Source organism: Medicago sativa, chromosome 8 (genome assembly GCF_051527215.1).
Source record: "Medicago sativa cultivar Bolivia chromosome 8, Bolivia_mono, whole genome shotgun sequence".
NCBI classification, from domain to species: Eukaryota; Viridiplantae; Streptophyta; class Magnoliopsida; order Fabales; family Fabaceae; genus Medicago; species Medicago sativa.
The window spans coordinates 88,602,186-88,616,553 of NC_140756.1; the positions used below are offsets into that span (position 1 = coordinate 88,602,186).

At 31.1% G+C, this 14,368-nt stretch overlaps 2 protein-coding genes across 2 annotated transcripts; one reads left to right on the forward strand and one right to left on the reverse strand.

Moving 5' to 3' along the window:
• The first annotated feature begins 2,176 nt into the window (after positions 1 to 2,176).
• Positions 2,177 to 5,717, forward strand: LOC146902940 (mediator of RNA polymerase II transcription subunit 20a-like). Its single transcript, XM_085738648.1, has 4 exons — positions 2,177 to 2,274; positions 2,355 to 2,676; positions 2,827 to 2,916; positions 5,320 to 5,717. The coding sequence occupies exons 1-4, from the start codon at positions 2,261 to 2,263 to the stop codon at positions 5,551 to 5,553; spliced, it is 660 nt and encodes a 219-aa protein (XP_085594774.1). The 5' UTR covers positions 2,177 to 2,260; the 3' UTR covers positions 5,554 to 5,717.
• Positions 5,718 to 10,818: 5,101 nt separating this feature from the next.
• LOC146902941 (transcription factor MYB1-like) lies at positions 10,819 to 12,572 on the reverse strand. Its single transcript, XM_085738649.1, has 3 exons — positions 12,010 to 12,572; positions 11,725 to 11,854; positions 10,819 to 11,577 (listed from the first exon to the last, which is right to left on the reverse strand). The coding sequence occupies exons 1-3, from the start codon at positions 12,140 to 12,142 to the stop codon at positions 10,917 to 10,919; spliced, it is 924 nt and encodes a 307-aa protein (XP_085594775.1). The 5' UTR covers positions 12,143 to 12,572; the 3' UTR covers positions 10,819 to 10,916.
• Positions 12,573 to 14,368: the final 1,796 nt, after the last annotated feature.

A 14,368-nucleotide genomic window follows, 5' to 3' on the forward strand; every position in this document is an offset into this window, starting at 1 on the left:
TAGTTTGAATCAAAATTGATTTTGAATATGTAATGACTAAATTATCCTTTTAATTAAAACTAAATATCTCATTCTTACTTAAAATAATTATTTGAACTTATCTAAAATCATAAATGGATTTTTATTGGTTCACAAATTTATTTAAAAATAATATCAGTTTATAAGAGTTTTTTTTAAAGAAAATTTATGAGTTTTATAAAATAAAATAAAAATGTTCAATTGAGAGTTATTTTTAATACTCCCTCACGTCTCCCTTATTCTATTCTGAATTTCTCCATAAGCTTCATTATAATTCTACCCATTTCCATCTTTTTCTCCACCTCTCACTACTAACTCTTCTAGCCTTTCTTCTTCCTCATCTCACTATTTTTCTCTCATCCTACCATTTCTCCATCTCTCACCAATTACAATTATGAACGGATCTGCAATTTTTCAATTCCTTATCTTTGTTTTAAGTTTTTCGGTTCCTTTTCTTTCTTTGACCAATTAAGAACAGATCTGCAAATCTGAAAAAATTAGGATATATCTGCAAAAATAAAAGGAGGAAGAAGAAGAAGAAGAAAGATGTTTATTACTAGGAAATTGGAGAAGAAAACATTGGTACGTATATTGGTAACTATACATGTCATTGAAATCAAAACTGAGTTTCACAAAGGCAGAAGATAGGAATTCCTGCTTTAGCTGTACCGGCGTTTTGGTATCAAAACTGAGTTTTTTGGAAGCGATTCTCATTCACCCAAACAAGTTGAAATTCTTGGAAACGTGGTTTGAAAAAGTAAACGCCAGTTTGAAGGAGGAAAACGTATTGCCAAACATGCACTTTGTCTCTAGCTTTTGGTTTTAGAATTGATTTTCACACAAATTTATAGTTCAATACACATGTATCCAAACACAAATCTTTTTTATCAAAATTACTTTTAACCAAAATCGATTCTAGAGAATCAATTCTATCAAAATCAATTACCTTATAAGCATAACCAAATGTATCAATAAGAATATATGTGTAAAATTTGGATAGGGTTAAATATATTTTTGGTCCCTATTAATATACCAACTTTTCGATTTAGTCCCTCTAAAATTTTCTTTCAACTTTTAAAATTTAGAATCACTACTTTTAGTCCATATTTTTAAGTTAATTTTTGTATCTTTTTAATAAAATTGTGCAGAAATATGTATATTATTGTAAAAAAATTTCCAAAAATATTAGAATTTTTTGAAAAAAACACAAATTAAATATAAATTTTTAACCGTCAAAAATATAAAAATTCATATCAAATTCATGTTTTGTTAAAAAATTCTAAATTTTTTTGGGAGAGATTCTTATAATATTATGAATTTTTTTGAAAACTTTTATTCAAAAATATGAATTATACATATGATTTTACTTTAAAGGAGGGTCTAAAAGTGAAGATGAAATTTTTTTTAAAAACTAAAAGTTGAAGAAATTTTTCAGAGGTGCTAAAACAAAAGGTATAAATCATATGAAATTTTAGAGACCAAATCATATTTAATTCATTCGGATATGATAAGATTTAGGCTAAAATATGGTATTGGTCCCTGCAAAATAGGTCAGTTTTGGTTTTAGTCCCTGCAAATTTATTTTACAGTTTTTGGTCCCTGCAAAAATAGGTCAGTTTTGGTTTTAGTCCCTGCAATTTTTTTTTTATAGTTTTTGGTCCCTGCAAAAATTTTTGTTTTTGAAAATAGTCCCTGACCCCAATTATGTGATGATTTGTCACTTTTGTGCATTTGTGGCATATGTGCTTACTTAATAAAAAGAATATTATTTTTTATAATTTATATAACAATAATTATTTTTTAATTTAAAAATAATAATAAAACAGATACAATAATTATTTTTTAATTTATAAAAGTGACAAATCATCACTAAATGGTGTCAGAGACTATTTCCAAAAATAAAAATTTTTGCAGGGATCAAAAACTATAAAAAAATTTGCAGGGACTAAAACCAAAACTGGCCTATTTTTGCAGGGACCAAAAACTATAAAAAAAATTTCAGGGACTAAAATCAAAACTGACCTATTTTGCAGGGACCAATAGCATATTTAAGCCTAAGATTTAAGCCACCGGGTTCAACTAGTTGGACCGCGTCCTGTCCAAATCCAATTCGAGTTTGAAAACAGTGAGTTAAGGAGAAAGTAGAATCGGTGTTTCTAATTTGAGTTTGACTGACAAGTAGAGAGTGCTGGTTGTTTCTTCGGCGTCGAAATTGCACCGTCGCAACTTTCCGAACTTCAAGATGCCGGTCAGATGGTACTATCACTGAAATCAATCCCATTTTGTTCTTCTAATCTTTCTCTTGAGATTAATTTTCTGTTTTGTTTTGGTCTCAGGATTCTTCACTGGCAACCAAGCCAAGGAGCAGTAGTAAACAGTCACATACTTAACGAAATCTCTCAGTGCGTCGAGAATTTCAACGGCGTCAAAGATGGAAGAACCAAAGCTACTCTCACTTTCTATAGACCCAATTTACGTGACCAATCATTGAGTGCTGAATTCCCTCGCGATTTTCTTGGTATTTCGTTGATGGAACAACCCAACAAATATTACTTCATTATTCGCGGTCATAAGCTTGCTGTTGAAGCTGATTCTTCTATTTTGACTATCATGGAGAAACTTCAGTCCTATAAATCTAAAGTTACCCTTAATTTTGAGGTTTACTCTTCATTCTTTCTGTCTTTTGACTTTTTTAGTCCCTCCTCCGATTCAAGTTTTGAACCAGATACATCAACTTTTTTGACCCACATGTCTGGTATAGAGGAAGTGTTATCTTTTTCTTTAATTGGTTGTGTGCTTATGGTGCAGGGTACACAGTATAAAATTGGTGACTTTCAAGTGAGAATGATTAAGGTTGTCCCAAATCAAGCTGAAAATCTGAGAGGCATTTTGATGGAGGTAATGGCATTTGAATTCTTCTTTCATTGCTGTTTGTTTGTTGATGTATTTTTTTTGGTCATATGTGTTTCTTGATATGCTTATGACGAAGAGAAGTGTGAGGTCTAAGTATTTTCTCTTGCTCCGTGTGTGTTTGGTTCTTACATTGGCGAAAATTGATTTTGATTGAATTGATTTTAGTTAAAAGTGAGTTTAAGGTAAAATGATTTATGTTTGGAACCCAACACGCTAAACTGAGTTGAATGATTAATTTGAGTTTAAAAATCACGTTTTGAGGTAATAGCTTCAAGTTAGAATTATAACTATAGGCAAAATCAATTCTAATCAGAACCCCCAGACATATCAAAATCAATTTTAAGTCTTTAGAATCACTTTTGACTCTCCCAAAATTGAAACTCAACTTTCACTCTGTACATTTGACTGTTACTGCTTCGGACTTTGAAAGGGAAATGCTCATAATCCATTGCTAGTAGTATTGTTTTTCCCCTTGAAGTTTTTAGGTTCATGGCAGTCAGATATGCTGCAACTTGCTAAAGTTGTTATCTTACCTAGCCCCTTTAAAGTATTACCCAATGTTGTCAATCACGGATAGCGGAAAATAGCGGACTGTTACAATTCCGCTATGCAATAGTGCCACTATAGCCGTTATTTCACAACATTTTGTACTGAATAGTGTATCACAGAACAATAGTGGTTTGTCCAAATTCTGCTATTTCATTGCGGTATAGTGCCGCTTTAGCTGCTATTTAAAAACTCTTCTGGTATTACATGGATATTGAGATATGGTTTATTTTCCTTTACGATATGTTAAATTGACCAAGCCCAGAGTTTGTGATTCCACAATTGACTGCATTAGTTGTCCTGTACTCTTGCATGTAATTAGATGAATTTTTTTATCCTTAGCTCCCTTTTGATAACAATAGTCGTATATATAATCAGAGGAGTTGTATTTCACATTTCTATTGAATACGATACCTTTAGAGTGTATGCACAATGTTCTTTGAAATCATTACTTATAAGCTAAACCCAACTTATTTTCTTCCTCTGACTGTTTCATCGTCCAGTTACACCCCTAAGATGTCATGAGATAATGAGCGTTTTCCAGTGTTGATAATTCTTCCTGCAATAGTTGGTAACTTACATGGTGCAAATGAAGAAAAAAGAGTTGTATTTCACATTTCTATTGAATACGATACCTTTAGATTGTATGCAAAATGTTCTTTGAAATCATTACTTATAAGCTAAACCCAACTTATTTTCTTCCTCTGACTGTTTCTTCATCCAGTTACACCCCTCAGATGTCATGAGATAATGAATGTTTTCCGGTGTTGATAATTCTTCCTACAATAGTTGGTAACTTGCATGGTGCAAATGAAGAACGAGGAGACCCAAGAAATAGTTTCTTGATTTGACACCTTTTTTTGATTTGTCCTTTCTAGTGAACTGTATCAGTAACGTTTAACAATTTGCTAACACGTGTCTTTCCAAATAAATAAGCAACGGCCTTATGCATGTACCATAGAGGAAATAATACACCGAGGTACTTATTAGTTACTAATATTAGATAATAATTAATATATATCGTGACATGATGGAGGGCAATTGTGACGCGATTTACCCTGGTTCTGGACACTATATAAGCATTCTTTATCATTTTGTTGTGAAATCTCATGAAACCAAATGAGGAAACTTTTAGGGAACTTAGAGGTCAAGAGTTGAGGGTCTTTAGGTGAGATTCTTGGGTTGGGAAACAATTGTGAACACCTTGGGTGAGTGAAAATCATCGAGTCTCTTGATCAATGGAAGATATTGGAAAATGGGTAGAAATTAGGTTGTTCTTAGAGACCTTATTGAAGTTAATTTCTCGTAACCCCTTTTGTATCTCTTTGTGAGAAACTCATTGATAATGAAGTGAAGAGATCTCTCTCCTCCAAACATGGGTCATTGTTGGGCCGAACAGGGTGAACAAATTTTGGTGTGTTTGTTTTTCTCTACTCTTTATCTTTTGTTCTTGTTTTGCTTGTGAGCTTTGTTTTACACTTGGTTACTAGATAAGATCTAGGTCTGCTGTTGTTGTTGCTTGAACCTACTTTGATTTGGGTTGCTAATTCCTTTTGCTCCACACACCTAAGTTTTGAGCTCAAATTCACAACATCTTAAAAATGAAAAGACCGTCTATTGATCTACTAAATTTAGTCGCAAGGACCTTATCCTTTTAAAAGTTTGGCCCTTGAAAAAAAATAAGAAGGTTTCTTAGTTTTGCTTTAGTTAGTTATGTTTTCACTCTGAATTTCAACACTCAATGCTCTTACCATGCATGGCATCTTAGTAGTTGTTAAATTTGATAGAAACTGTGCTTCCATAGATACATGTTTTCAAGTCTGGTTTAATTTTCTTCTGCAGATTGAGTATCTTCCTATTTCATCAGTTGAAAAAGTCAAGCCAATTATGGAAGAGTTCATTGAAATATGGCGAGACGTGTTGTCCAAAAAATCGTTACCTGGCCAGTTCTTGCGAACGGAACCAATTTTTGCAGAATACGGGCTTACTGACCATTACACTTGGCAACACACAGCTGTTCAGTATGCTGCTGCATTGGCCCAACTAATTGCATCAGTGCAAGTAAGGAATAGTTAGGACCATTGAAGGTTTTCCATTCTCATCAAAAGGCAACATAAATGTTCTTCCTGTTTCTTACTTTCCCCCCTTCTTAACACCAAGAATGTAAAATATTGAGACTGTGAAAGTGGATTTTTGTTGCCCGTCTCCTGAAGTACAATATTATTTATTGATGTTGCTAACTTGTGCTCATAAGTTAAGGAATTAAAAACTACTCCCTCCGTTTCAAAATGAGTGTCATTTTAGGTGTTTACACACATATTAAGAAATGCAATTATTAAAAGAAAGAGAATGGTTATTTTACCAAATTATCCTTATTAACTATTGATTAGTTTTAAAAGTAATATTTTGGAAGTAGTGTGTAGAATATTAATTGGAGGGTATAATTGAAAAGAAAAAGTTATTATTGCATTGGAAACTGAAAGCGACATTCATTTTGAAACAATTTTTTTTGGCTAAAGCGACACTCATTTTGAAACGGAGGGAGTAGAAATTTGGCATTGAAAACAACAATTTTGAAACAAAATTACTATAAGTAGTTTGTTAACACATGTCCTAATGCCCTTAGGACACATGTTAGCATTTTCCTTCATTAATCCCTTATTTATTTAAGAATTATAAAAGTAATGAAGCCAAGGGATTAGCTAACAAAGTGAAGTTCTAGAGATTTGCTACTTGAGTGCAAGTTCCTATCAGTCCATATGGTAATAGCATCTCTTCTGCGGCAAGACACCTCCTCTTCAAGATGTCCACAAAATCCACATAACCACGTAATAAAACATACTCAAAACCGGCCAAACAAAATATTTTAAACCTCTCAAAAAAAAAATCAAACAAATTATAAATGAGTAATTGACAAGCAGAGCAAATAAAGTACGTATACATTACCACTAACTAAAAGGATACTCCGACAACCGGTACGAATTGTTTAGGAGAACTTGAAAATTGAACAATTTTTAGTCAGTCTTTACTTATTTCTCGGCCGAATTCTGGTTTACAAAAAGAAAAAGATATTCCGACACAATAAGAGGTGACATTTTCTTAAGCATTGTTAATTGGGACTCAATTAATACGTAAGATCTTTGTGTATTAGGAGATGTTCGTTAGATTTTTGTTTTAGAAATTAGATTATTACGTACTTTCTCTAGAATGAAATATAAACAAAAATGTATGTGTTAAAATTTTAGTACATGTGCATCAACCTTTCAACTACTCTTTTTACTTACTCCCTCCGTCTCTAAATAATAGTCGTTTAAGGTTTATGCACGATTATTAAGGAAATGATTAATTGTGTTGATTTTGATGATTTAATTAGTATCATTTACTAAAACACCCTTATTAATTGTAGTCAGCGGAGTAGTTAAGTTGGATGAAATTCAATAAATAAGGGTATAATAATGAAAAAAATAATAAATGCCGCATTGATATTCTAAAGTGACAATTATTTTGAGAAAAAGAAAAAAATGGTAAAGAGACAATTATTATGAGACGGATGGAGTATATTTTATTCCTAAACAATTCGCAACTGTTTATGACATCCTCATATGCATTCAAATTCATAGGTAACACATGTAAAATGTAGATTTTTAAATTTTTCGCAACTGTTTTAAATTTAGAAACCATTATTTTATTTATTTTTTTGATCAAATTGGACACCATTATTGAGTTTGTGTTCTATTGAGGCTGTGATAAATAAAGGTAACAATTATTTGGACAACGAATTAATTTGGAATATTGCAAGATTTGGAAGAGTAACATAGAGCAGGGGTAGATAGAGACCAGTGGCGGGAGGACGGCAGTGACTGCTTGTTTTGTATAGGTTAGCCACATCCATTTATGGTAAAAAAATAAAAATAAAAATTGAGTAGCCATTTATGGTAAAATTTAAAATACATCGGAATGAAGGCAAATGGACAATAAGAGAGCTGCACCATTTTGTTCCTTCTGGATGGCAAATATAATCATTTTGAAAAATAAATAACATTTAGTAAAATAAATATATTTTTAATTCTATTTTGATTTGTGATATGGTCAATTATGAAAGACAATTTCAAATATGAGGATTACAAAGATGAAAATCAACCTTACAATTAAATGATCTCTCGAAAACTAAACTTCTTGCATTGGTGGGTGCGGTTCTTCCGAGACCGCGGATCATCTCCTCTTTTCAAGCTATTGATAAAAGAGGTAATCTATTTTATTTTATTTTTATCAATAAAAGAGGTAATCTATTGGTTAACAAAAGTTTGATTTTTTTTTTTTTGGAAGTTAGATAACAAAAGTTTGATCTTTGAATTATTATTTTTTTTGATAGGTGATCTTTGTATAATTTTATCAAAAGAATATGGATTAGCGAAAATGAAGTTAAATAAACCCTAATTTCCATTGTATAATTTTATCGTGAATGGTTTCCAATCTGATATGAGCCAACTGTATGTGCAACTATTGAATTGAACCTATAAAGTAAAATTATATTTGTAGGTTAATCTAATTTTAAAATTTTCATTCCATTCCTATCAAGCAATCCAGTCTATACAATCAACTTGCTTATTAAATTCCCACATGACTTTCATTCCTATCGAGTGCCTACAAAAAGTTAATATATATATCCAGCAAAAATTGAATTCTCATCAACTTCTACTGACAAGTACACCAAATATTTTGTAGAATATGCTTTGGGGATGATAGATTGATACATGTAGAATTCCCTATTATCTGTGAAAGTGAACATGATCTTATTATTGGTATGATGAATTCAAACTAGAAAGAAAAAAAAGTTATGAAGATGAGAAAAATAAAATATTTAAGGCAAAGACTGGAGCCCGGCCATGTCAATAGCCTCCTACATTATGGAATGGTAACCATCAAATTTCTTTATAGAGAGGCACCCATCAAGTATTTCAATCCAGCCCCACAAGTCCCTAACTAAGTTAAGCTATTTTCTTGAAGGGAAATGCTAACCGGTGCCCCGGGCACTGGTTAAGAATATGAAAAAGAAAATTATATAATAGTTAATGCATTGAAATTGTGTAATTAATTCATAATAAGGTCAAAAACAGTTTCCTTTTATGGTAATAATTCTCTTTTATGGTATGCTTAACCAGTGCCCCAGGGGCACCGGTTAGCAGGACCCTTTCTTTAAATGTTGCATATGTATGGTAGTAAAATTAATATTTAATATTGTACCAAAAAAAAAATTAATATTTAATAAACCCACCTATACAACTACCTCTATTACGATAGATTACTCCATGAAGTTTGGCAAATTACATTAAAAAATGGACCCACCGGTTTGTTTGTACTTCGTACATATTGCTACAATAATGCTATTATACTAGTTAGATTTTTCATTTATTACCTTCACTAGTTACACCCACATGACAAGTTACTAAAATTGTCCTCTCTTTATTAAAATTTTTTCAGAAAATATTCAAAACTGAAGTAGACCTGAAGGAATCCTACAAGTACAAGAGCCTCATGATTTATATAATATGATCAAAAATGAAGGAAAAAAAAAATGTGAACCGTGCGTGTGTGTGGACTTTATGTTTAGTTTTTATTTGGTGAATAAAGACATTATGTTTAGCATCGTAAACAATTTGAGTTGTGATTTTTTCTTAAACCGAGTATCCATGCGCGCAACTGTGAAAAGTTAAAGATTAATCTCTACACGCTAGAGTTTTGTGGGATTCAAATGAGCGTCATACTCTCTCTAGAGTTTTAACATTGTTGCATGTCCAAATTTAAATTCAAACCTAAAACTTTTGTAAAGTTAGAAGAGATCATTGTCTTCTCATCTAAGCGTTGCAAATCGAGTTGTATCAAATGTTGGAATCGATTCTTTCTTATAATTCATATTTTGGAAGAAGATATAAAATTTGTTTTATTGTAAAAATGTCCAAAGATATGCGGGTATTAGTGTAAGTACGATACAACGACTTGTTGGTTTCTCATGGCCTTTTAAGGTCTAACGTTAAGTTGCTATCACTGGTTCACAGCCACGTGATAATGTACTTACACTTATTAATTACTATTTGTTAATTATCATTTAGTCTTTAATATAAACAAAACAAAATATTATACGTGGCCTAAACGATGAATAATTTGTTTTGAACGGAAATATAAATAAATTAAACTAATTTAGATTTTATTTCATCAAAATTTCCTGTTCAGAAACTCCTCAACCTTTTTCGCAGAAGTGCATATGTTTTTTTTGAGGAGGCTAAAATGATATATATTACCAAATCAAAATGTTCTCCCTAGCACAAGGTGTACTAAGGAAGAACAATGAGTCAATACAATATGTACAAACAAAAGAGAAAAAAGAAAGCAACAGATCTATGTAATGTCTAACATAGTAAATGGACTAAGCCACCACCCATGATAATATAATGGAAGAGAGGCACATTTCGCCTTCAACCACGCATAGGAAATAACCTTTATTTTATCCACTACTTGTAACAAGGAGCACTCTTTTGCATTGAAAATCCTGTTGTAACAAGTGAAATATTTTTTTTTTTTTGACAAATTGTAACAAGTGAAATATGTAAAGACATTAGTTGAGTCTTCACTCTATTTAGATTTTTTTTTCCTCCTTAAATAACAAAGTTGGTATTGACATTTGTATAAAGATGAAATGGGTATTTTTGTTTTGGCCAAAACAGTGGTTTAAGCCAAAATGTGATGTGTACATGTGGAAGAAGCACCGAGTTTATGAACTAAACTTAGCTCCGGTTGATTTCGAGCTCGATTCAAAAAAAGCGGTGGATAATTTTCTATCATCAAAACACGATGCAATTGAATTTGGTTCTAATATTGTACACTATAAATCTATTTTCTCTCATTATTGAATACATTTTCATGAAATGCTGTGAGTTTATTTGTCTCAAAAAAATAATGAATGTTGAATTTTTTTTAATAAAAGATATAGAAAAATAGCCTAATGCTTATAGACAATAATTTTATTTTTTGTGTGAAATAAAAGAGTTTACAAATAGTTCGTTGAATAACAAAAATTGTCATTAATTTATTAGTTTAGAAAACAATTGTACCAAAACCCTTTAATTTGACAATGTAGAAAATCCCAAAAATCAATGCCAATAAAATATATAATACGTTAAACATTGTTCCATGAGATTTCCAAGTCCACAAACATGAAATGAAAGACTTCATACCATCGTAGCTATTTTATTATTTTTTGGTAACCACTAACCATTGGTGCTAGCAATATTAAATCACAGAATATATATTTACTTATTGAAGGATAGTAGCATGAAATCAAAATAAACAAATAAAAAGCTTAGAGTGGTTAATTTTATTGCGTAAAATGGATGTTTAAGAAGGACATTTAATTGTAACTACAAAGCCTAGAGTGGTTAATTTCATTCTCCTAGTACATCCTCACTGGATTCGAGAAAAGAAGTGAAATAATGAAGGTTGTTAGGTACATTTTTCTCATCAGCAAAGCTACATTGTGTCCAATTCTTGAGAATCTCATCCGAAAACATGGGAGTCTGGTCAGAACAAGGTGACAATAGCTCATTGTAATCAAAATTGCATGCAGTTGAAAAATCTGAGTTGAGAAGTTCAGATAAGCTAATATCATGATCCCTCATGTTAAAATCAACCAGCAAATCTGTGGATAGTTCTTTTTTCGCATCCGAAAATGACAAAAATTCATTACCATTCTCCATTTGGTTGTTACTCATTGAATCACTATCACCACCATCAACATGCATTGGTGGCTTTGTTTTTGTCTCTGTCTCAACTTTGTTCTGCAAATTCTGCATTGTTGATGAGTTAGGGAGTGAGTTCATGAATAATACCTTAGAGCACTTGATAGCCTTTGTACGAACAACATGTGAGTTTGGCACCGTTGGTTTAGGATTGTTCTGTTTCTGTGTGATCTTTGCATTTTTTGGAGAAGAACTGTTAGTGTTTTGTTGTTGGAGATCTTTAACCTTTTTCCCTAAATTCGTGTTCCAATAATTCTTGATTTCATTGTCTGTTCGCCCTGGTAGTCTTCCAGCTATTAGAGACCATCTACCAAAAAATTCAAGGCAGAACTTAGCATAAATTCTTCAAAATAATTAGGATCATGTACAATATTAATTAAACTAGTAGTATTAGTAATCACTTTTTTTATGACAATCAAATGTTAGTAAGTTAGTGATCATGTTAGTATGTTACCTGTTTCCAAGTAGTTTGTGAAGTCGGATGATAAGATCTTCTTCATCTGAGGATATGTTGCCTCTCTTAATATCTGGTCTTAGATAATTTAACCATCTAAGTCTACAACTTTTTCCACATCTTCTTAAACCTGCATGGCATACACATATTTACAAAAACATGACCATAATAATATATTAATTTACTTTTCTCATGGAAAATGAAATAAAACAAAAACATGAAAAAATATAACCAAACAAAAGTGTTCATTGATGATCTATATAAGAAGATACATAATTAATGAACCTGCTCTTTTGGGAAGGTTTCTCCATTTTCCTTCACCATGGAGCTTAACGTAATCTGAGAGAATTTTGTCTTCATGAGCTGTCCAAGCACCTCTATTCAAGCCCTCCTTTGCACAACAAGGACTTCTCCCCATTGATGCTCTTCTTAATTAGGCTGTCTTGGATTCCTACCTCACTCTCCGGATTGGAGTGTTTGGGATGTGGACAGAATTAAATAACTTGCAAGAGTAATTGGTAACCACCTATATATACACATCTGTACCAATATTGGATACTTTAGGTTGCATATGGAATTGCTATCATTTATGTCATGTCACGGAACAATGTTAGAATGGGACATGCAGTTGGCTAGAAATTTATTATAGAGCAATGATATTTTGACATTCAATTTTCAACAACTTTTAGTGACAACTCTTTTCCTCTATTTTTATTGGACAATAACAATAGAGAGAGAAAAAGGAAGAGAGAGAATAAAAGTACAATGAGAGTATGAGAGAGAGGGTTGTCATAAAAGTTGTTAAAAAATGGATGTTCAAATATCATTTCTCTTTATTATATTTGGCTTCAACATAGTGTTTATACTTTATTTTAGATACTACTAAAAAACTTTAAAAATATTAAAATAATATTTTATTATTTTTTAAATTATTACTCTCGCTAATCCCTATTATAAGAAGAAAAAAAACATTTTATAAATTAAATGAAAAATTGATATGTCAGATCTATATTATAAAGCAGATCAACAATTATTCAATGAATCTAAAAAGTGAATCCTTCTCATTTATTGTAATAGAGACTATATAGAGTAATTTAGAATTTTTATTTTAATTTACATATTCTTTTAAGAGTCAAATATATTTTGACCATAGCCAATCTAATTTATAATTTTTTAGGGGGTAAAATATAAATTTAAACATTTATATTTTTTTAAAAATATTATGTGCTCCCTCCGTTGCTAAATACATGTCACATTCAACAATGTCACACATGTCAATACACAATTTTGACCATTAATATTTTAAGTTATCTATAATAAAAAATTATAAAAATTTGATATTTTGAAAATATTTATTGAGACAAATCAAACATCTTACATGTCAACATTTGTATTTATATATTAGTTAAAAAAACATCAAAGTATGTTATGTGAATAGTGGACATTGTAAAACTGCAACATGTATGTTAAGTTATCTAGTGCGGACTTAACTATCCGCTCTAACTTAACTAAACAAATGGAGAACATATCAGATTCAAATGAGCTCAGGTTGGGGTGGACCAAGCCCCTGTATCTAACAAATAAACTATTTTAATTTTCAAAACATGAATAAAATGGGGGGAATTTCTAATCTTATCCACCATGCTTCTCACACAGCCTCTGAAATTTTAAAAATATTCTCCGGTTTTTGGAATAAAAAATTCGAATGAGATTTTTTTGCCATTTTTAAAAGCGCTATAAATAAGTCACGGTTCAACAACCGTGACTAGGTTTTTTTTCTATTATTTTTACCTGTTTAGGATCCAAACACCCCTTTATAAGTTTTATAAAAAGGGTTCGAAGCATGTAAAAAGGGTGTTACCATGTTAGAATCCTAAAATCCGGATGTTTAAAAACACTTGTTTTCTGTTCTAATATAGAATTCGATTGGGATGAAATCTTGAAAAAATAGCAATTAGCCACACTTTAACTGTTACAAAAACGACAATGGCTAATTTTTTTACCTTTGAAAATAGCAGCAAAACTCTTTTCAAATTCTAAAATCCGGGAGCATTTTCTGAGTTTCGAAGGGTGCACAAAAAGCATGAGGATGAGAAAAGAAATCTTAATCTTAATAATATACAAACATGAAGCAACAAATAGCAAGTTTTTTTTACACCAATCCAATGTGGCACATACTCAATCCAATGTGTCACATGCTTAAGCCATCTACAAGTCTTTATCACATTTTATAAAGTTCATTTTAACATCATTTATAGTAAGTAGGAACTTTGGAACAATTTTAAAATCATCAAAATTCAATTTAGAGTATAAATGTTTGAATGTGTTAATTTCCCTCTAAGAAATGTCATTTTCGGTTTCTTCAAATTTCAAATTTCAAATTCTCCCCAAAATCATTTTCATTTTCTATCTTAATAATATACAAACATGAAGCAACAAATAGCAAGTTTTTTTACACCAATCCAATGTGGCACATACTCAATCCAATGTGTCACATGCTTAAGCCATCTACAAGTCTTTATCACATTTTATAAAGTTCATTTTAACATCATTTATAGTAAGTAGGAACTTTGGAACAATTTTAAAATCATCAAAATTCAATTTAGAGTATAAATGTTTGAATGTGTTAATTTCCCTCTAAGAA

Excerpts from the sequence above, each read along its gene's own strand:
- LOC146902940 (XM_085738648.1), top strand. Across the intron at positions 2,677-2,826 it reads AAGTTACCCTTAATTTTGAG|GGTACACAGTATAAAATTGG; the intron begins GTTTACTCTTCA and ends CTTATGGTGCAG. Across the intron at positions 2,917-5,319 it reads TGAGAGGCATTTTGATGGAG|ATTGAGTATCTTCCTATTTC; the intron begins GTAATGGCATTT and ends TTTCTTCTGCAG.
- LOC146902941 (XM_085738649.1), bottom strand. The coding sequence starts at position 12,142 with ATGGGGAGAAGTCCTTGTTGTGCAAAGGAGGGCTTGAATAGAGGTGCT. Across the intron at positions 11,855-12,009 it reads AAACCTTCCCAAAAGAGCAG|GTTTAAGAAGATGTGGAAAA; the intron begins GTTCATTAATTA and ends TATGCCATGCAG. Across the intron at positions 11,578-11,724 it reads CACAAACTACTTGGAAACAG|ATGGTCTCTAATAGCTGGAA; the intron begins GTAACATACTAA and ends ATTTTTTGGTAG.